At 35.5% G+C, this 24,221-nt stretch overlaps 1 protein-coding gene across 1 annotated transcript in view; it reads left to right on the top strand.

Annotated features, from left to right (window-relative positions):
* Ipk1 (Inositol phosphate kinase 1) overlaps positions 1-24,221 on the top strand; it is a 389,218-nt gene that overhangs the window by 318,540 nt on the left and 46,457 nt on the right. The window contains exons 5-6 of the mRNA XM_075312226.1: positions 5,163-5,926; positions 11,601-11,756. Coding sequence (XP_075168341.1) covers positions 5,284-5,926; positions 11,601-11,756 — 799 coding nt within the window. The 5' untranslated portion in view covers positions 5,163-5,283. The remainder of the gene's footprint in view (positions 1-5,162; positions 5,927-11,600; positions 11,757-24,221) is intronic.

Raw genomic sequence — 24,221 nt, 5'->3', positions numbered from 1 at the left:
ACACAATTTTAACAAAAAATAAAAATGCAAGGAAAGTCTAAAGTCGGTCGGGCCGATTATAATATACTCTGCACAACTTTGTATTTAGATCTACATTTTGATAAAATCTCAAATCAGACTTCTACAAAATCTCGGGCAATATTTGGGAAATATTTATAATTGTTTAGACAATTTCGCAGAAATGCATTTATGATTCATTCATTGAAAATTTTGAAAATTTGAGTCATTTCTACAAGTTTTCGACTTAGCAGTGAGTATCAGTGAGCATACAATTTTGGAAAAATTTTTGTCTAGTAAATAACATTTTGCAAAATTTTCTACAGAAACAACATTTTGACTAAATTTTCTATAGAAATAAAATTTTGGCACAATTTTCTATAGAAATCAAATTTTGACAAAATATATAGAAATAACATTTTGAATAAAATTTTTATAGAAATAAAATTTGGCAAAATTGTTTATAGAAATTAAAGTTTGAAAAAATTATCAATAGAAATACAATTTAAAAAAAAAATGTGTAGCAAAAAAAATTTGCAAAATTTTGTATAGAAATAAAATTTTGCAAAATATTCTACAGAAACAAAATTTTGACTAAATTTTCTATAGAAATAAAATGTTGACTAAATTTTATATAGAAAAAATTTTTCTATATTAATAAAATTTTGAATACATTTTTTATAGCAGTGAGTATCAGTGAACATTAGTAAGAAAAAAAATTTTGAGAAAATTTGCTATAGAAATAAAATTTGACAATTTTTTCTTATAGAAATAAAATTTTGAAAAAATTATTAATAAAAATACAATTTTAGAAAAAATTTTGTGTAGTAAATAAAATTCTGCAAAATATTCTACAGAAACAACATTTTGACTCAATTTTCTATAGAAATAAAATTTTGACAAAATTTTCTATAGAAATAAAATTTTGACCAAATTTTCTAATAAAAAAATCTATTACTATACAATTTTGGCAAAATTTTCTGTAGAAATAAAATTTTGACCAAATTTTATAATAAAAAAATCTATTACTATAAAATTTTGGCAAAATTTTCTATAGAAATAAAATTATCAATAGAAATAAAATTTTGAAAAAATGTTTGTGTAACAAACAAAATTTTGCAAAATATTCTATAGAAACATAATTTTTTACCCCATTTTCTATAGAAATAAAATTTTGACTAAATTTTCTATAAAAAAAAAATATTTCTATAGTAATAAAATTTTGAATAAATTTTTTATAGAAATAAAATTTTGACAAAATTTGCTATAGAAATAAAATTTTGACAAAACTTTTTATAGAAATAACATTTTGACAAAATTTTCTATAAAAAAACAATTTTGAAAAAAATTTCTGTCAATATTCCACATATGTATATGGCCTTAAAATAAAATAAAAAAAAGTAATTTCGATTGTTCGAAATATTTCAAATAAATTGATATGGGCATTAAAATGGATCGATCCAGCCCATCTGCTAGTCTAACATTCTAGGAGACATAAAAAGATAGCCGTAATTGGAAGTTGATTTTCATTTACAACAATGCTGTACATTGATCGATTGAATAACGCAATGGAAACTAATTTGCGTAAAAACTTGCTTAGTTACAAAAATGTGAAGTGTTTTAAAAAATTTGGTTTAGCCGGAGTCGGAGTCGAGCAAAATTTTTACGACTCCGACTCCAGCAAAATCTTCAGACTCCGACTCCAAGACTCCGACTCCGGCTCCACAGCCCTGGTGGTATCACAATGGACTGAATAGTCTAAGTAAGCCTGATACAAAATCCAAAGATTCTTTGATTTCGTTAAATTGAAAAGTGAATTCTGGTTTCCCTGTTTCATATTGGCTGTCATTCAATTTCCTTTACACTATATGCTTTTCCTGTTCTATGAACTTCATATTATTCACGAATTCCATAGTTGGTTTCCCGCCCCAGTTTCGAGCTGGGCCCAGTTCTGGATCGCCATTTCCCTCACAACTACATGGAAAGTATCCTTATTCCTTAGAACAATCCTTACATACACCTCTACTGAATTTTCCTCAACTTCATCTGCACGATTCTCGCTATCCTTCTGGCGTAGTTACAGTCGTTTCTATCCATGCCTGTATTGCCAGCTTATTTTCCTTATTGCGGCATATCCAAACACCCTTTTGATGTGGATCCTGTGGTTCACATTCTCTACAGTCGTGTTTTTACTAAACCGTTGAACACATTCCGTCATCGTCCGCATTTCTGCTTGTACACTTCCGGTAATCGGAGTAGGTTTTCTGTAACTGAGTCCACCACGTATGCCTTCAGTCACGTCCTCTTACCCATCTTTGATCCGTCGTGGGAAGCATTTCCTTCTGGTATCTAATTTAGGGTCTCCTATATCCTGACGGGTCTTTCTGACATCAGGAATTCACCCTTAGGTCAAAATAACCATTAGAACGTATCAAGATGTCGGTCGGTTAGGGTCCCCTACATCTTGACGGGTCTTTCTGACATCAGGAATTCACCCTTAGATCAAAATAACCATTATAACGTATCAAGATGTCGGTGTTCCACCCACAATTTCCCTATGGTTCGTTATGTTTCGTGTGTCGGTCAATTTTCTCAGCATTTTTATATTTCCTTGATTCTTGTAAGTCTAACTTCAGTATTTTTATCTAGAATCCGTGGATACTTCCGCTTCCCTATGCATTGTCATTAATTGTGTTTTCTGTTGGTGTTCCACTCATAATTTCCCTACTATCCTAAAATGGTTCGTTAGGTTTCGTGTGTCTGTCAGTTCGATCAGCATCTTTGCTAGTTTTTGATCTTTCCTTGATTCTTATAGATATTACTTCAGAATTGTCCTCTAGAATCCGTGGCTACTCCTGCTTCCCTATATATTGTCAATAATTGAGTTTTAATTCTGATTTAAATTGTTTTTTTATACCCTCCATCATAGGATGGGGGTATATTAACTTTGTCATTCCGTTTGTAACACATCGAAATATTGCTCTAAGACCCCATAAAGTATATATATTCTGAGTCGATCTAAGCATGTCCGTCCGTCCGTCCGTCCGTCCGTCTGTTGAAATCACGCTAACTTCCGAACGAAACAAGCTATCGACTTGAAACTTGGCACAAGTAGTTGTTATCGATGTAGGTCGGATGGTATTGAAAATAGGCCATATCGGTCCACTTTTACGTATAGCCCCCATATAAAGGGACCCTCAGATTTGGCTTGTGGAGCCTCTAACAGAAGCATATTTCATCCGATTCGGCTGAAATTTGGTATATGGTGTTGGTATATGGTCTCTAACAACCATGAAAAAATTGGTCCACATCGGTCCATAAATGTATATAGCCCCCATATTAACCGAACCCCCGATTTGGCTTGCAGAGCCTCTAAGAGAAGCAAATTTCATCGATCCGGCAGAAATTTGGTACATGGTGTTGGTATATGGTCTCTAACAACCATGAAAAAATTGGTCCACATCGGTCCATAATAATATATATAGCCCCCATATATACCGATCCCCAGATTTGGCTTGTGGAGCCTCTAACAGAAGCATATTTCATCCGATCCGGCAGAAATTTGGTACATGGTGTTGGTATATGGTCTCTAACAACCATGAAAAAATTGGTCCACATCGGTCCATAATTATATATAGCCCCCATATATACCGATCCCCAGATTTGGCTTGTGGAGCCTCTAACAGAAGCCTATTTCATCCGATCCGGCTGAAATTTGGTACATGGTGTTGGTATATGGTCTCTAAGAACCATGCAAAAATTGGTTCACATCGGTCCATAATTATATATAGCCCCCATATAAACCGATCCCCAGATTTGGCTTGCGGAGCCTAAAAGAGAAGCAAATTTCATCCGATCCGGCTGAAATTTGGTACATGGTGTTGGTATATGGTCTCTAACAACCATGCAAAAATTGGTTCCCATCGGTTCATAATTATATATAGCCCCCATATAAACCGATCCCCAGATTTGGCTTGCGGAGCGTCAAAGAGAAGCAAATTTTATCAGATCCGCCTGAAATTTGGTACATGATATTGGTATATGGTCTCTAACAACCGTGCAAAAATTGGTCCACATCGGTTCATAATTATATATAGCCCCCATATAAACCGATCCCCAGATTTGGCTTACGAAGTCTCCAAGAGAAGCAAATTTCATCCAATCCGGTTGTAATTTGGAACATGGTCCATATCGGTCCATAATTATATATAGCCCCCATATAAAATGTTCTCCAGATTTGACCTCCGGAGCCTCTTGGAGGAGCAAAATTCATCCGATCCGGTTCAAAGTAGGAACGTGGTGTTAGTATATGGTCGCTAACAACCATACCAAAATTGGTCCAATCACACAAAAATTGGTCCATATCGGTTCATAATCATGGTTGCCACTAGAGCCAAAAATAATCTACCAAAATTTTATTTCTATAGAAAATGTTGTCAAAATTTTTTTCTAGAGAAAAGTTTGTTAAAATTTTATTAGGTTCATAATAAAATTTTCATCATTGTCAAAATTTTATTTCTATAGAAAATTTTGTCAAAATTTTATTGCTATAGAAAATTTTGTTCAAATTTTATTCGGTTCATAATCATAGTTGCCACTCGAGCCAAAAATAATCGATCAAGATTTTATTTCTATAGAAACTTTTGTCAAAAATTTATTTCTATAGAAAATTTTGTTAAAATTTTATTTCTGTAGAAATTTTTGTCAAAATTTTCTTTCTATAGAAAATGTTGTCAAAATTTTTATTTCTATAGAAAATTTTGTGAAAATTTTATTTCCATAGAAAATTTTTTAATATTTTCTTTCTGTAGAAAATTTTGTCAAAATTTTATGTCTACTTTGTCAAACTGAATTATATACGTATTGGATCGATCTTTTTTGATTTAATATATACCACGTATGGACATACAATTTAGAAGATGGTGTTAGGAGGTTTTAAGATACCTTGCCATCGGCAAGCGTTACCGCAACTTAAGTAATTCGATTGTGGATGGCAGTGTTTAGAAGAAGTTTCTACGCAATCCATGATGGAGGGTACATAAGCTTCGGCCTGGCCGAACTTACGGCCGTATATACTTGTTTTTTAATAATTTGTGCCTTTTTCTAAACAACGATTCTATTGGGATTTCGTCAATAATGCCTTTATTGTGGTTTTTCATTTTCAGGATTTGACAACGTTTCTACAACCAGCAGCAACAGTTTTGGTAAGCAAAACCATCAGACAAGCCACCAAACTAACCAATGTACCAAGGGAGTTTTGTAAGTTGGGAAGATTGACTAGATATAATGGCTTCGGAAGCATCATCATACGCTTCATCATGCTTACAAGCAGATGAGGCACCAAAGGAATTGTTGGAGCTGTTGGGTATTTTGAAGGAACAGCAATACCAGCAACACCACCGCCCCAAAAATTCCCAAAACCTTTTTCGATTTTGTGATAATCCACAAGGAAATGAGGTACATAAACTTCATGCTCATAACCAACATCTATGCCAACAGCCTCAGACACTTGAGCAACCGAAAAAATCTCCCATGGAATTGAGCCAAATAGAGTTGATCTATCGTGCTGAGGGTAATGCAAATTTGGTCCTAGCATTACCGCAATTTAAAAAAGTTTTACGTTTGCCAAAAATTCAACAAAAATGTGCAGAACAAACGCAACAACAACAGCAGGGACCAGAACATGAGCAGTCACAACTGCAATGGCAACAAATATCAGTGATGGAGCAACAACCACAACATCCCCAGATCCCATTTGGCCAAAAATATCCTGGGCAACATAAACAACAATGCCAAAGACAGGAACAACAGCAACAGCACGGGCAGCTGGAACAGGAACAACAAGTCCAGCAGTCTGTACTTAATCAGCAGGAGCCAAAAAATACAATTTTAAATAGCAGCGGCCAACAGCGACATCTCCCAGCAAATGGTAAGACTTTCGAATGCCCAATATCATCCTAATCTGCTTCCCGTTATATTGCCACACAATATATTCTCGTTGGCTACAAGTATATTGCAGGGTGCAGCAAATATGTCTTGTTTTTTTTTTGTTCTGGTAATATTGGAATGTACCGAAGCAGAGGAGAGTGAATGAATTCTATTGGGATTTTAAGGTGTTCCTCGTTTAGTTATTTCTGATATCGACAATGATTTCCTCTTTTAGTTTACTTTGAAAAGAGGATCCAGATTTCCCTTTCTCATGTCGGCTCACAGCTTTAACTTATTCTTTCCATCGTACCTTTCTGTTATACCAGGAACTCCGTGTCCCTAAGGAATTTCCCAAATTTGTTACCAGTCCGTTTCCAAGCTGGGCCTGGTCCCAAATCACCTCTTCACCGATATGGTTTACACTTTGCCTAGTAAAGGTAGTGCGGTGACAAAGGTAGTGTTCCAAGGTCTCATCATCCTCAAAATACGCTCTACATGCACCATCTTCTGTTGCTCCTATTCGGCACAGAAGAGCTCTCAATTCTGGGTGCCCAGTCATTATTCCCACGTCCCTTCTAACTGCCGTTCTACTCTCCTTGAGTAGTACCCCTGACTTTCTTTATATGCGTCACCCCATGGTATTTTCGTCGTCCTTCCGACATCACTTTATGAGTCTCCCGTGTCCATTGCTCGGCTCGCGTTGTCTCTATGCGCTTTGCATTCTCTAAGTTCACTTCCCTAGGTTTCCTAGCTCTTATCGCCAGTTCATTGTCTTTACGTTTCCTCTTATTCCGGCATGTCCCGGCACACATATGATGGCAATCCGCCGTATTCCGAATGTTCGTTGATCATTATTTTGGATTCTAACACGGTTCGCAATCGAACCCTAATGTCTGCTATTGCATTCATAGCCCTCCTGTCAATCTGTGAAAGTGTTTACGGTGTGTAGCTTCACTTAGACTATTCAGTCCATTGTGATAACATAGTGGTGAACTTTTCTCTTATCACTGAGAGCTGCCCGATTCTATGTTAAGCTCAATGACAATGTATGCCATTTTTATAGTCGAGTCCGCACGGCGTTCGACATTGCAGTGGAACCACTTAGAGAAGCTTTGAAACACTCAGAGATAGGATAATCCACCGCTGAAAAAATCTTTGGTGTTTGGTGCAATGGTTAGCATGTCCGCCTGTGTATGCAAGGTGTACATGCTAGCCATTGCACCGCGGTGGATCAGAGCCAATTAAAACATTCCATTATGGCGCTTCTGTCTGCAAGATTGTGCTGTGGTCGGGTAATCGGAATAAGATCTTGGTGTCTGGGTCCTCCACATATAGGCCCTGTCCTGTACTCTTACCCATATTCGATCTAGAGTTCCCGTAATCGCAACACGATCTCGATGTCTGGGTCCTTCACATATACGCCCATTCCGTCCTCTCACCCATCTTTGAGCCATCGATGTAGCACTTACTTCCCTCTGGTATCTATTGTGGGGTTTCATTATCCCAGAAACTTCTTACTGGCATGAGAATGTCACACTCGGCCGTTTTGGCCTCCTCAGGTATAGATCGTGGATTATTGCAGCATCCGTTATTACATCCACCGTCTGCCTATCATCCTTCAATAGTTCGTAATTTTTCGTGTTTCCATCCATCCTCCCAACATCTTCGATCTGATGTAAACCTCTATAGGTCTTGAGTCCAGTATCGCCTCAGAGGCTTTGGTTGACGTGGTCTTCATTGGCTCAGTTCCCTCTGAAAGTGTTCACGTTTTGTGGCCTCGTGTTATTTTCGAGCCAATTAACTCATTCCGTTATGGCACGTGCTTCTGTCAGCAGGATTGTGCTGTGGTCGGGTAATCGGAATAGGATCTCGTTGTCTGGATCCTCCACATATATGCCATGTCCTATACTCTTAGCCATATTCGATTCAGCGGTCCCGTAATCGGAACAGAATCTCGGTGTCTGTGTCCTTCAAATATAGGTCCAGTTGCGTCCTCTCTCCCATCTTCGATCATTCGGTATATCAGTTATTTTCCTCTGTTCTGAGGTCCCATTCTACGAGGGCCATCTTACTGGCGTGAGAATGTCACAGTCGGCAGCTATGGCCACCTTATTTATTCCATTATGGATCCATCCATTGCATCCATCGTCTCCCTATCATCCATTGATGGTTCATCATATTTCGTGTTTCCGTCAATTCTCCCCACCATCTTCAAACTCATATGAACCTCTATAAGTCTCAAGTCCAGTATCGTATCCAAAGCTCTGGTTGACGTGGTATTCATTGTCCCAATTCTCCTTGAAAGTGTTCAAGTTTTGTGGCCTCGTGTTATTTTCTAGTCACTTAACACATAACGTTATGGCACGCACCTGCCTGTCCGCAGCATTGTGATCTGGTCGGGTAAGCGGAGTAGTATCTCGGTGTCTGGGTCCTCCACATATATACCCAATCTGCCCAACTTTTTTTGGACGAAACTTCTTTTATTAGTCGAAAGGGGTAATCCTCAGAATGGACCTCTCTCCAAAAATGTCACTCTGGATGAAGCGGTGTCAAGAGTTTCATGTTTTAGGAGGCAATGCTAACAGGTTGGCTGATAAGTCCCCGGTCTGGCACACAGATGGCGTCGCTAGTATTAAATGCATATTATTTTTATATAGTACCAACCTTGAAATGATTCGTGTCCAAATTTGACGTCAGTAAGTGAATTAGTTTGTGAGATAGAGCGTCTTTTGTGAAGCAACTTTTGTTATTGTAAAAAAAAAAATGGAAAAAAGGGATTTCGTGTTTCGATAAAATACTGTTTTGTGAAGGGAAAAAATACGGTGGAAGCAAAAACTTGGCTTGATAATGAGTTTCCGGACTCTGACCCAGTGAAATCAACAATAATTGATTGGTAAGCAAAATTCAAGCGTGGTGAAATGAGCACGGAGGACGGTGAACGCAGTGGACGCCCGAAAGAGGTGGTTACCAACGAAAACATCAAAAAAATCCACAAAATGATTTTGAATGACCGTAAAATGAACTTGATCGAGATAGCAGAGGTCTTAACGATATCAAAAAAACGTGTTGGTCATATCATTCATCAATATTTGGATATGCGGAAGCTCAGTGCAAAATGGGTGCCGCGCGAGCTCACATTTGACCAAAAACAACAACGTGTTGATGATTCTGAGCGGCGTTTGCAGCTGTTAACTCGTAATACACCCGAGTTTTTCCGTCGATATGTGACAATGGATGAAACATGGCTCCATCTCTACACTCCTGAGTCCAATCGACAGTCGGCTGAGTGGACAGCGACCGGTGAACCATCTCCGAAGCGTGGAAAAGACTCAAAAGTCCGCTGGCAAAGTAATGGCCTCTGTTTTTTGGGATGCGCATGGAATAGTTTTTATCGATTATCTTGAGAAGGGAAAAACCATCAACAGTGACTATTATATGGCGTTATTGGAGCGTTTGAAGGTCGAAATCGCGGCAAAACGGCCCCGTATGAAGAAGAAAAAAGTTTTGTTCCACCAAGACAACGCACCGTGCCACAAGTCATTGAGAACGATGGCAAAAATTCATGAATTGGGCTTCGAATTGCTTTCCCACCCACCGTATTCTCCAGATCTGGCCACCAGCGACTTTTTCTTGATCTCAGACCTCAAAAGGATGCTCGCAGGGAAAAAATTTGGCTGCAATGAAGAGGTGATCGCCGAAACTGAGGCCTATTTTGAGGCAAAACCGAAGGAGTACTACCAAAATGGTATCAAATAATTGGAAGGTCGTTATAATCGTTGTATCGCTCTTGAAGGGAACTATGCTGAATAATAAAAACGAATTTTGACAAAAAAATGTGTATTTCTTTGTTAGACCGTGGACTTATCAGCCAACCTGTTAGTACTGAAAGAAAATAAGTTGACAAGTTGAGTAGTAGAGGCAAATGTTAGGAAATGTGTGGGGCATAGCATAGGAAATGGCCTAATTTTCAGAAGATACAAACAGAACTGGATCAGGAAACTGAATTTATAAAATTAAACAAATAGAGAGAAATCGAAAGCATAAAATTGTGAAAAATCCAAGTCGATTTTTCGAAGTCTTCACAATCGATATCCGAATCTTTTTTAGAGTAAAATAATCTCAGCCTATTAAATAACCAAACTCGGTTTTGGAAGATCGATTTTCAAATTAAAAGCGATTCGAGGTCTTTAAAATCGACTTTCAATTGATTTTTTTTTTGAGGATTTTTATGGAGACTTGACCGTTTATAGTGGCCGAATTCCACTTAACAAAAAGTCGAATTTGAACTAAAAGGAGATTGTGATGTAGGCTTTTTATGCAAAAAAAAAAATACTCAAAAAGTCGAAATTCGAGACGTCAACAGTCGACTTCTCAAAAAACAAAGCCGAAAGTTGATTTTCTAAAAAAATTTTTTAAAAAACTTTAAATTTAGAAAATTAAATACACAGAGAAAAATTATGATTACATGGAACATTTTTGTCCCAAGAATATTCTTATCTCGCCAAACTTGCTCATTCGTGCCGAAATCAGGTACATAATTTCCGCGATTATAACATGGTTGCGACAAACATGTTACATATGACCTCTACACAGAATAATATATATTTTGTATTCAATCATAATAGTATCAATCACTTAAGTCACTTAAAAATGTATTGACTCAATTAAAGATTTAATTGATACTATTAATTTCAATTCAAGTAAAATGTTAAAAATGTTGGTGATATTTTTTTTTGTGTATATCATACACACAAAAAATATCAATTAATTTGATTGTCAATACAATTAAAATTATGTTTAAATTTGAGCTAACAACGTATTTTGTAAATACAATTACGATTTTAGTCACTTTAGCAACTAATTTTGTTATATCAACAAACATATTGTTATATCAACAAAAACTTAGTTGAACTTCAAAATTTTCTGTAACAACAATTTATTGTTAGCTCAAAAATTATAATATTTTTTTGTGTGTATATTATGAGCTATGCAATTCAATTGACCATGGATTAATTTTTTTGGGGATTTTTGAAGAGGTCGTTTCATCCTAATATTCCATCCCATTAAACTTTTGCAAGATGAGAACTTGGGGAACGCCTCGGAAATTCCATTTTGAAAACTTTAATGATTTTATTTGGAATTTCTTGTTTTGCCTTTCAAATTTCGAAGGAATGTGTTTATATCATTCGTTTTAATTTTTTTATTATTTGTTATTTGTGCTGCTGTGGCTGCGGCTGCTGATGGGAATATGTTGCACTGTCAGTTTGCCTCATGGTTTCAATGCCTGTGGGTCTCTCTCTTCCAGTATCCAATTGTCTAACTCCAGGTCTTTTTCGCTTTTCAAAATTCTGGTTATCACAACAAAAGTTTTCCATTATTTTTTTTTTGGTTCGTTGATGTGGATATGGATGTGGATACTCGAATTTTTGCTAATTCATTTGCTGCACCCCGCTGTATGGCCTCTGCTTGAGGCTTAGTCCAAAATTCGCTTGAATATTTGTCCATTTCAGATGTCTATATATGCAACTTTTATTTTTCCTCCTATTTTATTTCTATGTTTCTGGCTGTTTCCTCTCGACGCCCTTCATAAATGCCAAATATATTCCTGCTCCTCCTGTTTGTGTGTATGTGTGTATGTGTTTGCCTGCATGTATGCTGACTTTGCTCCAAGCCAGCTGTTGGAATCTTGACAATGGACCATTATGTGGCTTATATTGGTATCATACGTTGTCTTCTGGGAAATGACTTTGTATTCGAAGCGGATATTGTTGCATTGCCAAATCCCAATGACAGCCAGTGGATAAATGAGCACATTAAGCCTTTTAGGCCAGGTATGTATATTGCATTGTTTTTTTATAGACTATTTATAGTGCTACAGTGGCAAATAAAAATGGTTGTATATAGAGGTTTTTGTGAGTGGTATCCAAATTAAAACAGAGATTCTAAGATGATGAATATACTTCTAAACTGAAAAAAACATTGGCCTAAATTTTAGGACATGCAATATCCACAATATTAAGGAAAAATTTTTATTAAACCAAAGAACTTTTATTTAAAGGAATGTTCGTAATATTTGCTTTAATTTTTTTATTATACCCACCACCATAGAATGGTGACAGAGGTATAATAAGTTTGTCATTCCGTGTGTAACACATCAAAATATCGACTATATAAAGTATATATATTCTTGATCAGGGAGAAATTCTAAGACGATATAAGCATGTCCGTCTGTCTGTCTGTTGTAATCACGCTACAGTCTTCAATAATGAAGCAATCGTGCTGAAATTTTGGTCTTTTGTCTGCAGGCAGGTCAAGTTCCAAGATGGGTTATATCGGTCAAGATTTTGATATAGTCCCCATATAAACCGATTTCTCGATTTGGGGTCTTGGGCTTATAAAAAACGTAGTTTTTGTCCAATTAAACCGAAATTGAAAATCTAGAGGTACTTGAGGACCATAAAGAGGTGTGCCGAAAATGGTCCGTATCGGTCCATGTTTTGGTATAGCTTCCATATAGACCAATCTCCCGATTTTACTTCTTGGGCTTCTAGAAACTGTATTTACTATCCGACTTGCCTGAAATTGAAAATTTAGACGTATTTGGGGACTTTAAAGAGGTGTGTTTGAAATGGTCCGGGAGACCTATCTCCCGATTTTCGTTCTTGGGCGTCTAGAAACTGTATTATCTATCCGATTTTCCTCAAATTGAAAATCTAGAGGTGTGTTAGGTCCATAAAGAGGTGTGTCGAAAATGGTCCGTATCGGTCCATGTTTTGGTATAGTCGCCATATAGACCGATCTCCCGATTTTTATTTTTTGGCTTCTGTAAACTGTATTTATTACCCGATTTGCCTGAAATCGGAAATCTAGATGTATTTTTGGACCCCAAATATGTGTGCCGAAATTGAGGTGTATCGGTCCATTTTTTATACCCACCACCATAGAATGGTGACGGGGGTATAATAAGTTTGTCATTCCGTTTGTAACACATCGAAATATCGATTTCCGACTATATAAAGTATATATATTCTTGATCAGGGAGAAATTCTAAGACGATATAACGATGTCCGTCTGTCCATCTGTCTGTCTGTTGTAATCACGCTACAGTCTTCAATAATGAAGCAATCATGCTGAAATTTTGCACAAACTCGTATTTTGTCTGCAGGCAGCTCAAGTTCGAAGATGGGCTATATCGGTCCAGGTTTTGATATAGTCCCCATATAAACCGACCTCCCGATTTGGAGTCTTGGGCTTATAGAAATCGAAGTTTTTATCCAATTTGCCTGAAATTTGAAATCTAGAGGTATTTTATGACCATAAAGAGGTGTCCCAAAAATGGTGAGTATCGGTCCATGTTTTGGTATAGCCCCCATATAGACCGATCTCCCGATTTTACTTCTTGGGTTTATAGAAACCGCAGTTTTTATTCAATTTACCTGAAATTGGTAATCTAGAGGTATTGTAGGACCACAACTATGTGTGCCAAAAATTGTGAGTATCGGTCCATGTTTTGGTATGGTCCCCATATAAAACGACCTCCCGATTTGGGGTCTTAGAAACCGTAGTTTTTATCCAATTTGTCTAAAATTGGAAATCTAGAGGTATTTTAGGACCATAAAAAGGTGTGCCGAAAATGGTGAGTATCGGTCCATATTTTGGTATAGCCCCCATATAGACCGATTACCTGATTTTATTTCTTGGGCTTCTAGAATCCGAAGTTGTTAACCTATTTGCTTGAAATTGGAAATCTAGAGGTATTTTCGGGTCATAAAGAGGTGTGCCGAAAACGGTGAGTATCGGTCCATATTTTAGTATAGCCCCCATAAGAACTATCTCCCGATTTAATTCCTTGGATTTCTGGAAACCGTAGTTTTTATCTGATTTGCCTGAAATTGTAAATATTCTGGTATTTTAGGCTCACAAAAACGTGTATCGGATTAAGTTTTTATCGGTCCATTTGGTAATGCCTCCATATAGACCGACTTCACTTCTTGAGGGTGTAGAAGGCGCACTGATCATGAAAATTGCTTGAAACTCAATGTAAAATTTCCAGATTTTACTTCTACAGATTTAAGATTTCAAATCAAGACGTTATTTTATAATTTTCTTGCACACTTACAAGAGATGTTAATGATTCCTCTAAAACTCAAACAAAAATGGTTCTTATAAATCCAGAATCTGATATAGTCCTCATAGGTGAAATCTTTAAATTTGTCTTCGGGAAGTGTCCTCAAGTCCTCAAGCCCTCCTGAAATTTCAAAGGAAACCCTAATATTTGGTTCATGGTGGTGGTATTTAAGATTCGGCCCGGCCGAACTTACTGCTGTATACACTTGTTGGTATAACCCCCATATAGACCGATCTCTCGGTTTTACTTCTTGGGCGTCTAGAGAAGATTCTGAAAAGGTGTTGAACACCTTTTCAGAATCTTCCAAACATACACTCAAAAAAAGGTTTACTTGGATCCAAAGATTTTGACCTTTCTTTAAGGATTTTGGTATTAATTCCGAGCCAAAGATGCTGGTTCTTTAAAATAAGGAAACTTTTTACAGTAAGTTCCTAACTGGAAATGAAAATGGGCATTAGTCTATATTTGAAGCTTTTTTATCTTAAATCTAAAGATTCAATATTTCACTTAATTTAAGGAAGATTTCTTTAACTCAAAAATGTGTTTCTTTACTTCAAGGAAAATTTGCCTTAGTTTAAAGACATGCAACTTTAACGAAGGAACGCAAATATTCAAAATGTGTGTCCCAAATTTAATGAAAAAAAATTTTGAAGCAAAGATAAAATTTCATTATTTTAAAGAAATTTGTCCTTAATAGTGATTGGCATCCTATCTTTGTTCTTTTTAAATCCCTTAGTAATGCCAAATGGATTATAGCTTTTGATCTCCACTGTATGTATATGTTTGCTCCAAAATGTCTGTGTAAAAATTTTTATCTATGTCTGTGGAAATGTCAAGAATTTTCCTTTCCATACTTTCCCCAAAAGCTTATTTTCTGGACTAAAGCATTAGAGTTATAGCCAATATTCATTTGAATGTACTCTACGATAGAGCTCTAGTTTTGGATAGCCAACAATTTTTGTGTTTTTTTTTTTTTTTGTGGAGAGAGGGTAGTACTTGCAACATGCAATGAGAATATCATGTTAGGCCTAGATATGCATAGACCACATCATTTCCCAAGCCCAGTAATTGAAGTGAAGTGAATTATTTTAAGAATATTTTTAAAGAATTTAATTATGTCTAAACCACCCACAAATTGAAAAAAACTTAATTGCTTCTAAAATATGCTCAAAATAATCTTGGATAGGCTATATGGAGATGGAAAGAAACTGAATGCATGGCATAAAATTTGGTTTGTTTCCAATCTTTTGTCAACCCCTAAACCAAAGTTTGGGTAACATGAAATTTATGCTCAAGCCAAATTTATTTATTGCATCTACATATAAGATCCCAGCAAAAAAAAAATTGGAAGACTTCTTAAAGGACAACTTTAAACGCACTTCTAAATTATGTCCTCCCAACGATATTCTTTATTTTAACTACTCAGGAAGTTCCTTTTATACCCTCCACCATAGGATGGGGGTATATTAACTTTGCACCCAGAAAATAGGGACTCTAATGCCAACTGAACTTTATTTTAGTTCATGAAGATTAGGTGGTTTTAGTTAAATTTTGCACAATATGAGTAAATGTTCTTTACTTGAATAAGTTTTTGCTAACTTTAATGACGTGAACTAAAAACAAGAAAAAAAGTTGTATACAAATATAGTGGACGATTTTACTAAAAAATAAAATCGTTCATATTTTCCTAAAATGGCAGAAGTTTGCTTAAATTGAGTTCATAAGTCTCTCAAATGAGTAAATTTGACTAAAATTACACCTGTCTCGAACTTCGTACAGCGCTAAAGACATTTTAACAAATTTTCTTAAACAACAGAAAAAAATTAATTTTTTTTTTTAAAAATTTTCTTCAATTTGACAAAAAGTATTAACTTATTTGTAACACGTTGCAATTAGAAAACAAGTAAGGAAAGTCTAAAGTCGGGCGGGGCCGACTATATTATACCCTGCACCACTCTGTAGATCTAAATTTTCAATACCATATCACATCCGTCAAAAGTGTTTGGGGGGCTATATATAAAGGTTTGCCCCAAATACATACATTTAAATATCACGCGATCTGGACAGAATTTGATAGACTTCTACAAAATCTATAGACTCAAAATTTAAGTCGGCTAAAGCACTAGGGTGGAACACAATGTTAGTAAAAAAAATATGGGAAACATTTAAATCTGAAGCAATTTTAAGGAAACTTCGCAAAAATTTATTTATGATTTATCGCTCAATATATATGTAAAAGAAGTTTAGGAAAATTAGAGTCATTTTTACAGCTTTTCGACTAAGCAGTGGCGATTTTACAAGGAAAATGTTGATATTTTGACCATTTTTGTCGAAATCAGAAAAACATATATATGGGAGCTATATCTAAATCTCAACCGATTTCAACCAAATTTGGCACGCATAGCTACAATGCTAATTCTACTCCCTGTGCAAAATTTCAACTAAATCGGAGTTAAAAAATGGTCTCTTTGGTCATATGAGTGTAAATCGGGCGAAAGCTATATATGGGAGCTATATCTAACTCTGAACCGATTTCAACCACATTTTGCACGCATAGCTACAATGCTAATTCTACTCCGTGTGCAAAATTTCAACTAAATCGGAGCAAAAAATTGACCTCTGTGGTCATATGAGTGTAAATCGGGCGAAAGCTATACATGGGAGCTATACCTAAATCTGAACCGATTTCAACCAAATTTGGCACGCATAGCTACAATGCTAATTTTACTCCCTGTGCAAAATTTCAACCAAATTGGAGTAGAACTCTGGCTTCTGGGACCGTATTAGTCCATATCGGGCGAAAGATATATATGGGAGCTATATCTAAATCTGAACCGATTTCAAAAAAATTTTGCACCTGTGACTATACTACTAATTGTACTCCTAGTGCAAAATTTCAACCAAATTGGGGTAATACTCAGGCTTCTAGGGCCGTATAAGAGCATATCGGGCGAAAGATATATATGGGAGCTATATCTAAATCTGACCCGATTTCTTCCAAAATCAATAGGGTTCTATTTTGACCCAAAACACATACCTGTGCCAAATTCCAAGTCGATTGGGCTTAAATTACTACCTAATCCCTTGGTTACAAAAATGTGTTCACGGACAGACGGACATGGCTATATCGACTCAGGAGCCCACCCTAAGCATTTTTGTCAAAGACACCATGTGTCTATCTCGTCTCCTTCTAACTTATAATACCCTGTTCCACAGTGTGGCGCAGGGTATAAAAACTATTTTAGTTAAAATTTTCTAAAATAAACCTACATTTTCTTCCACGGTGGGGTCACTTTTTTTCCGTTTGTAACACATCGAAATATTGCTCTAAGACCCCATAAAGTATATATAATCTGGGTCGCGGTGAAATTCTGAGTCGATCTGAGCATGTCCGTCCGTCCGTCGAAATAACGCTAACTTCCGAACGAAACAAGCTATCGACTTGAAACTTGGCACAAGTAGTTGTTATTGATGTAGGTCGGATGGTATTGCAAATGGGCCATATCGGTCCACTTTTACGTATAGCCCCCATATAAACGGGCCCCCAAATTTGGGGGTCCGATCCGATCCGGCTGAAATTGTGTACATGGTCTTAGTATAGGGTCTCTAATAACCATACAAAAATTGGTTCACATCGGTCCATATTTATATATGGCCCCATATAAACCGATCCCCCGAGAGGCTCCGTACTCTAAGAGAAGCAAATTTCATACGAACCGGTTGCAATTTGGTACATGGTGTCTGCATATGATCTCTAACAACCATGCAAAAATTGGTCCTCATCGGTCCATAACTATATATATAGCCCCCATATAAACCGATCCCCCGATTTGGCTTGCGGAGCCTCTAAGAAAAGCAAATTTCATCCGATCCGGCTGAAATTGGGTACATGGTGTTGGTATATGGTCTCTAACAACCATGCAAAAATTGGTCCACATCGCCCCATAAATATATACAGCCCCCATATAAACCGATCCCCAGATTTGACCTCCGGAGCGTCTTGGAAGACCAAAATTCATTTGATTCTGTTGAAATTTGGTACGTGGTGTTAATATACGGCCTCAAACACCAATGCAAAAAGTGGTCGAAATCGGTCCATAATTATATATAGCCCCCATATAAAGCGATCCCCAGATTTGACCTCCGGTGCCTTTTCGAGAAGCCAAATTCATCCGATCTGGTTGAAATTTGTTACGTGGGGGTAGTATATGATATTTAACAACCATGCCAAAAGTGGTCCATATCAGTCCATAATCATATATAGCCCCCATATAAATCGATCCCGAGATTTGGTTTTGGAGCCACTTGGAGGAGCAAATTTCATCCGAGTCAGTTGAAATTTGGTACATTATGCCAGTATATGGCCGTTAACAACAATGCTTAACTAGGTCCATATCGGTCTATAGTTATATATAGACCTCAGATAAATCCATCCCCAATCACACAAAAATTGGTCCATATCAAGTTCATAATTGTATATAGCCCACATATAAAGGGTGATACGGTCAAAATTTGGTCAAGTATAAAATTCAGGAAAAATATTCAGTTAGGCTTTCGCTTTTCCAAATCCGAATTGCCGGGCCTCACGCTTGACACCTGCCATTAGATTTTACAGCCACCTTGTCCACCTTCTTCGCCGCAGAAAGCCAGTTTGCCTTGAACTGTTGCTCGTCCTTAGCAGTTTTTTTGGTCTTCTTTAGGTTCCGCTTGACAATAGCCCAGTATTTCTCAATTGGGCGGAGCTCTGGCGTGTTGGGAGGGTTCTTGTCCTTGGGAACCACCTGCACGTTGTTGGCGGCGTACCACTCCATGGCCTTTTTACCGTAATGGCAAGATGCCAAATCCGTCCAAAAAAGTACGGAACAACCGTGTTTCTTCAGGAAAGGCAGCAGACGTTTATTCAAACACTCTTTCACGTAAATTTCTTGGTTGACAGTCCCGGAAGCTATGAAAATGGTGCTTTTCAAGCCACAGCTACAGATGGCTTGCCAAACCAGATATTTCTTTGCGAACTTTGACAGTTTTATGTGCTTGAAAATATCTGCTACCTTTCCCCTTCCTTTTGCCGTATAAAACTCCTGTCCCGGAAGCTGCTTGTAGTCGGCTTTGACGTAGGTTTCGTCGTCCATTACCACGCAGTCAAACTTCGCGCTTTGGCCGTCGTATTTTGTTTATGATCGCGATTTAGAGTCACTACCTTCTTGTAAGTCGATAGTCCGGCTCGTTTTTTGGCTCGATGCACGGTTTTAGACGATGCACCCAGCTTATTTGCGGCATCTCGGAGAGAGAGGTTAGGGTTTCGCTTGAAACTACCGGCAACTCTCTTTGTCGTCTCAGCGGCTTCCGGTTTTCGATTTCCCCCCGATCCAGACTTCCTGGCTGTCGACAAACGTTCCCCAAACACTTTAATTACATTTGTAACGGTTGATTTGGCAACTTTTAGCGATTTTGCCAGCTTTGTGTGCGAGTAGCTCGGATTTTCGCGATGCGCGAGCAAAATTTTGATACGTTGCTCTTCTTGCTTGGACGGCATTTTGACAACTGAAGAGTGAATTGCAAAATCAAAATAGGAGCAACATTCTACACACCTTCAAAATGAGGGGTGTTCAAGTTTTTTAAATGCAAAATTGAAAGAAATACGTCAAGTTTATATTGACCAAATTTTGACCGTATCACCCTTTAAGCGACCCCCATATTTCAATTCTGGCTCTCTACGTACCGTGCAAAAGCCCATATAGATTCGTAATTATTTGTAGACTTACCTCTACATACCTTTTTGTCTAATATATACCACGTATGGACTAACTCACAATTTAGAAAACGATGTTAAGAAGTTTTAAGATACCACAACCCAAGTAATTCGATTGTGAATGACAGTCTGTCGTAGAAGTTTCTACGCAATCCATGGTAGAGGGTACATAAGATTTGGCCTGGCCGAACTTATGGCCGTATATACTTGTTTAATTTTCAATTCTTTCATTTTCATAGTTCAAAAACTTTATTAATTAATTTAAAAAACCGAACTTTACGATTGCATATTTATTTTACATATTATTCAAATTGTTGTTTTGTTTGAAGAGAGCAGCCTTACTTCTATCCTCTTAGGTATTTCACAAATAGCAAAGCAATCAATCATAGATATCGAAATACCCAAGAGCAATTTCCTTTTTCTCCCATGCGCTTACATATTTTGTTTCTAAATATTTTGAGAATTTTAAAGAATTTATACTTTTTGCTTCAATTGAACTGAGTAACTTTTTGTTTTTTTTTTTTCTGGAATCATTCATGTTTATCGATTCTTTGTATGCCAAATAGAAAATCTCATGAGAATTCTTTGAAATACATCAGACAAAAGTTAAATGTCGAAAAGGACCTCTACTCCTTAGTAAACTCGTTGCCATTGTGCTATGGAGAACAAAACTATTTCTTCACCATCAAAGGTTTCGTGTATTACTTGCATCATGATCTTCAATGGTTGCATGCCATGCATGATGACCTACCTTGTGTAGCAATTTGTATGGATTTAAATAATGTGCATAAATTTTGTTATTCTCTAATATTGGGTGGGGAGTATACTAAGTTTTCCATTGTGTTTGTCACATATCGAAATATTGAATTCCAATCAATATCCAAACATCGCTTCTATTGCAAAATTTTTTCAAAGTTTAAGTGTTAATTACTCTAGAATACTTGAATACTCGTGGTATGTGCTGTTTTCAAGTTTTAATGTCCCACCATTCCAGTGAGTCTTACTTTCTGGAAAAGCATTTTTGGATGTACATTAAAAGTAATGTCTTGTGCTAAACTTTCAATTTTTTTGCTGTATAGTTTTCGCCTACACATTGACAACACTGTCTTTCATTCCAATGCTCAAAACATGCTATGAATCACTCAGCCACGTAGTGTGCCAATAAACTTTGCAAGAATTGATCTTTGTTCTCCAATAGAATGATGAAAACTGCATATACAATTTTCAGGTATTACCAAAAAGACTTTGGTATTTCGAGTTTCCAGAGGGGAAGAGAAATGGAATGGAATACCTTTGAATCGAATGGATATGCAATAAATACTTCTGGAACATTGATGTTTTGGGATTTTGTTGTAGCAACACATATTGAGTTTTTCAGTTTTTTCCCTTTTTTTTGTGAGTAAGATTTTAAAACTACAAAGTACAGAAATAACTCTACCACATCTACATTTGAGGAAAACAAGAAACGGAATCTCCTGTTGATGTTAAATAAAATAAAGAAAATATTTATTTTACTCAAGCGTTTTATTAGAAATTTCAACAAACTACTGCTTTGTCTCTGTGTGTACACGTAAAACATTAAAAATCTTTTCTTCCAACGAAATTCTAAAATGAAATAACATCGTTCGGAATTTTCTCTTTGCAGTAAAAAATCTTGTGTGGACAGAAAGCATATTATTTTTGTGAAAAACTTTAAAATCTTTTACATGATTAAATAAAGTCTAGCTTAAATTTGTTTTGATTCAACAGCATTATACATCTCCATGCATAGGTACGCAGAGAAGGAATATGAACACCTCTAAGAGCAAAATGTTTTAAATGGGGAAAATGGAAAATATTTGCCTCAAAAATGTTTTTTTTCTCGACACCATCATTTTAGGTCGAAATCGGATATATAATGTCCGAGAAAATATTAAATATTACATGTTCAAATGTTACATCCCTACGGGAAACGGATCAACCACAGGACCGGTACAGGACCAGACCCTGTAGTGCATTGGACCAGTCCTAGTTCGTATGGAAGGGACCGGTCACTTTAACATGGGTTTGTCATTGACGGGGTAAATGTACACTTTAAGACACGTTCCTTAGGGCACATCCTGGGACATTTTAGTAGTAGCACTCCATAAACAAGTCCTCACGAACCAGTCTCGGACAAACTCTTAGAAATCTGTTTCACTTTGGTTATCCGAATCGCACCAGAAATTAGGAACTTTTGAAATATATTGAACAATAGGTTATTCTGATAATTCTACTTCACTAAATGTGTAGATCCAATAAGATTTTTTATATCAAGCGAGTATGAAAATCATTAAATTATAACTATTTAAAAACTACGACAAAATGAATCACCGGTACCAGTCTTCAAATATAAAATTTTGTCACAATCTTGTTTCTATAGAGAATTTTGTCAAAATTTTATTTATATATAGAAAATTTTGTTTCTATAGAAAATTTCATCGAAACTTTGTAATTTTGTTTCTACAAAATTTTATTTCTGTAGAAAATTTTGTCAAAATTTTATTTTCATAGAAAATGTTGTCAACATTTTATTTCTATAGAAAGTTTTGTCAACATTTTATTCTATAGAAAATTTTGTCAAAATTTTATTTCTATAGAAAATTTTGCCAACATTTTATTTCCATAGAAAATTTAGTCAAAATTTTATTTCTATAGAAAATTTTGATAAAATTATATTTCGGTAGAAAATTATGGCAAAATTTTATTTCTGTAGAAAATTATGCCAAAATTGTATTTCTGTAGAAAATTATGTCAAAACTGTATTTCTGTAAAAAATTATGTGAAAATTTTATTTCTATAACTTTTTTCGAAAAATTTTATTTCTATAGAAAATTTTGTCAAAATTTTATTTCTATAGAAAATTTTATCAAAATTCTATTTCTATATAAAATTTTGTCAACATTTATTTCTATAGAAAAATTTTTTCAAAATTTTATTTCTATAGAAAATTTTTTTCAAAATTTTATTTCTGTAGAAAATTTTGTCAAAATTTTATTTCTATAGAAAATTTCTTAAAATTTTTATTTCTGAAGAAAATTTTGTCAAAATTGTGTTTCTAAAGAAAAATTTTTTAAAAATTTTATTTCTGAAGAAAATTTTGTCAAAATTTTATTTCTATAGAAAATTTTGTCAAAATTTTATTTCTATAGAAAATTTTTTCAAAATTTTATTTCTATAGAAAATTTTGTCAAAATTTTATTTCTATAGAAAATTTTGTCAAAATTTTATTTCTATAGAAAATTTTGTCAAAATTTTATTTCTATAGAAAATTTTGTCAAAATTTTATTTGAAAAAAAAAATGTTGTCAAAATTTTATTTCTATAGAAAATTTTGTCAAAATTTTATTGCTATAGAAAATTTTGTAAAAATTACATTTCTGTGGAAAATTTTGTCAAAATTTTATTTCTATAACTTTTTTCGAAAAATTTTGTTTCTATAGAAAATTTTGTCAAAATGTTATTTCTATAGAAAATTTTATCAAAATTTTATTTCTATAGAAAATTTTGTGAAAATTTTATTTCTATAGAAAATGTTTTGAGAATTTCATTTCAATAGAAAATTTTGACAAAATTGTATTTCGGTAGTGTTTAAGAAAAAAAGACTTCTTAATCGTTGCTTTACTTTCTTATAACTGATTTATTTCAATTGCTTATAACTACATTACATCGATTGGTACATCATTACTGTCTAGACGTAAATATGTCAGCTTAACTATGTACTCATGAGTGTGTATGGTTCTTCTTCTGATGATCAACAAGTGGATAAAGAGAGATCGTTTGAACTGCCGTTGTTTCGAAATATTTTTATAAATACGATATGCAAATTTAGAGAAGACAGTAGCGTAGTTAATTAAGGGGATTTACAATAATGTTTCATTCAATTTAATATATTAAAGAAATGGGTGTACTGGTAAAGTAATATAAAATTAAAATTGAAGTAAATACAAAAAAGATTAATTTTAAATAAAGTAAATTTCATGAACATTCCGCCAGCCTTGAACGGAATATTTGAGGTTCAATCATCTTTCGGTAGTACAGAGAGCTTTGTAATTGGACGGCGGAAAATGGAATTTTCAGTCTTTATGGTTGCTACTCTCACTAAACCATCTGATCCGGCATGTGTCTCAATGACTCGGCCAAGTTTCCAACATGCAGGGGGTATGTTGTCTTCACGAAGTACAACGATGTCGTTGACGTTTATGTTTGGTGTTTCTTTGAGCCACTTTCCTTTCGGTTGTAGAGATAAGAGGTAGTCCTTTGCCCACCGAGTCCAAAATTGTTGCGTCAGCTGTTGTACCAACCTCCACTTGGTGAGCGTTGATGTTTTTAGTTGAGTAACGTCGGTTTCAGGTAATGCATTTAAAGGTCTCCCAATTAAAAAATGTCCAGGTGTGATATA

The sequence above is a fragment of the Haematobia irritans genome, chromosome 5 (assembly GCF_050003625.1).
Source record: "Haematobia irritans isolate KBUSLIRL chromosome 5, ASM5000362v1, whole genome shotgun sequence".
Lineage (NCBI taxonomy): Eukaryota > Metazoa > Arthropoda > Insecta > Diptera > Muscidae > Haematobia > Haematobia irritans.
This window is presented reverse-complemented; position numbering and strand designations above follow the sequence as displayed.